Source organism: Apis dorsata, unplaced genomic scaffold (genome assembly GCF_000469605.1).
Source record: "Apis dorsata unplaced genomic scaffold, Apis dorsata 1.3 scaffold_58, whole genome shotgun sequence".
Lineage (NCBI taxonomy): Eukaryota > Metazoa > Arthropoda > Insecta > Hymenoptera > Apidae > Apis > Apis dorsata.
In genome coordinates this window covers 1,236,658-1,237,696 of record NW_006263358.1, presented here as the reverse complement: position 1 = coordinate 1,237,696, position 1,039 = coordinate 1,236,658, and the positions used below count along the sequence as shown (strand labels likewise).

The 1,039-nt window shown below is 36.2% G+C and overlaps 1 protein-coding gene across 1 annotated transcript in view; it reads left to right on the top strand.

Moving 5' to 3' along the window:
* Positions 1 to 1,039, top strand: part of LOC102675940 (tensin-3) — a 149,681-nt gene that overhangs the window by 147,063 nt on the left and 1,579 nt on the right. The window contains exons 19-20 of the mRNA XM_006609641.2: positions 748 to 856; positions 993 to 1,039. Of these exons, the coding sequence (XP_006609704.1) occupies positions 748 to 856; positions 993 to 1,039 (156 nt within the window). The remainder of the gene's footprint in view (positions 1 to 747; positions 857 to 992) is intronic.

The window sequence follows — 1,039 nt, the reverse complement described above, 5'->3', positions numbered from 1 at the left end:
TTTCCGGATCAGCATCGTGATGAAAAAAAAAAAAAAAAACTGAAGAGCTAAAAAAACACGCATTGTTCGTGTGTGAGTGTGTGTCTATATTTGCACCTATCGGACTAACAAAAGCTCGAGCTTCTTGCATCGTGAAAGCATATTGTCATCCAACAGAATGTACAAGTATCACCAATTTTAAGAAAAAAAAAAAAAAAAAAAAACATAAGATTACAAGGAAACTCGCGTAATAATTATCATCGACAGGCTTTTTATTAATAAATAATATCCAGAAAGAAGGAAACATTTGCGTGATGTCGTTGATTAACATATATATATATATTATAATAACGTGCACTATCATTTATTTAATGACAACTGTTTTCTTGGTAATCGTATCTGTATATAGACGTGTGTGTGTGTGTGAATCGTCGTTCTTAGGTTGAAAAAAAAAAAAGAAAAAAAGTTGTAAATTACGACGATATATTCGTGTCTCTCTTTCTCTCTCACATTCATTTTCTGCCTGTACTTCCTTAATCGATGTATTCCTTTTCCCTGTTCCTTCCATTTTTTTTTCTTTTTTTCCCTCGCTCTTGTACGTACCACAGTGTTTTCTCACGGCGTACACGCCATTTTGCACGAATCACTTGACAACACACATACATACACACACAAAGATCACAGTATACACGCGTCTGCCTGCACGCGGAAAACGAAACCTTCTCGAAAATGCACTTTGTAACGATGCGTGTGATTGCTTCCTTGTAGCAAGGACCGATCTGTTTCTCCGATAAACGAGCCAACGATGCAACAATCGCAAGCTGTCTCGCGCAGCCCTGGTACTCCGACCCATATCGAATTCGCCCAAAGTCCTAAGGTATACAAATAAATAACGTTTCTGATAAACATTTTTTTAAAACTATCGTAAGAAACAAAATAATCATTTCATAATTATTCTCGTCGTTTTTCTTTTTTTTTTCTTTTTTTTTTTCTTTTTTTTTTCCCCCCTTTAGAGTGCCACGTCGTACACTTCCATAAACAGCGGTGGCCAATCGTCTCC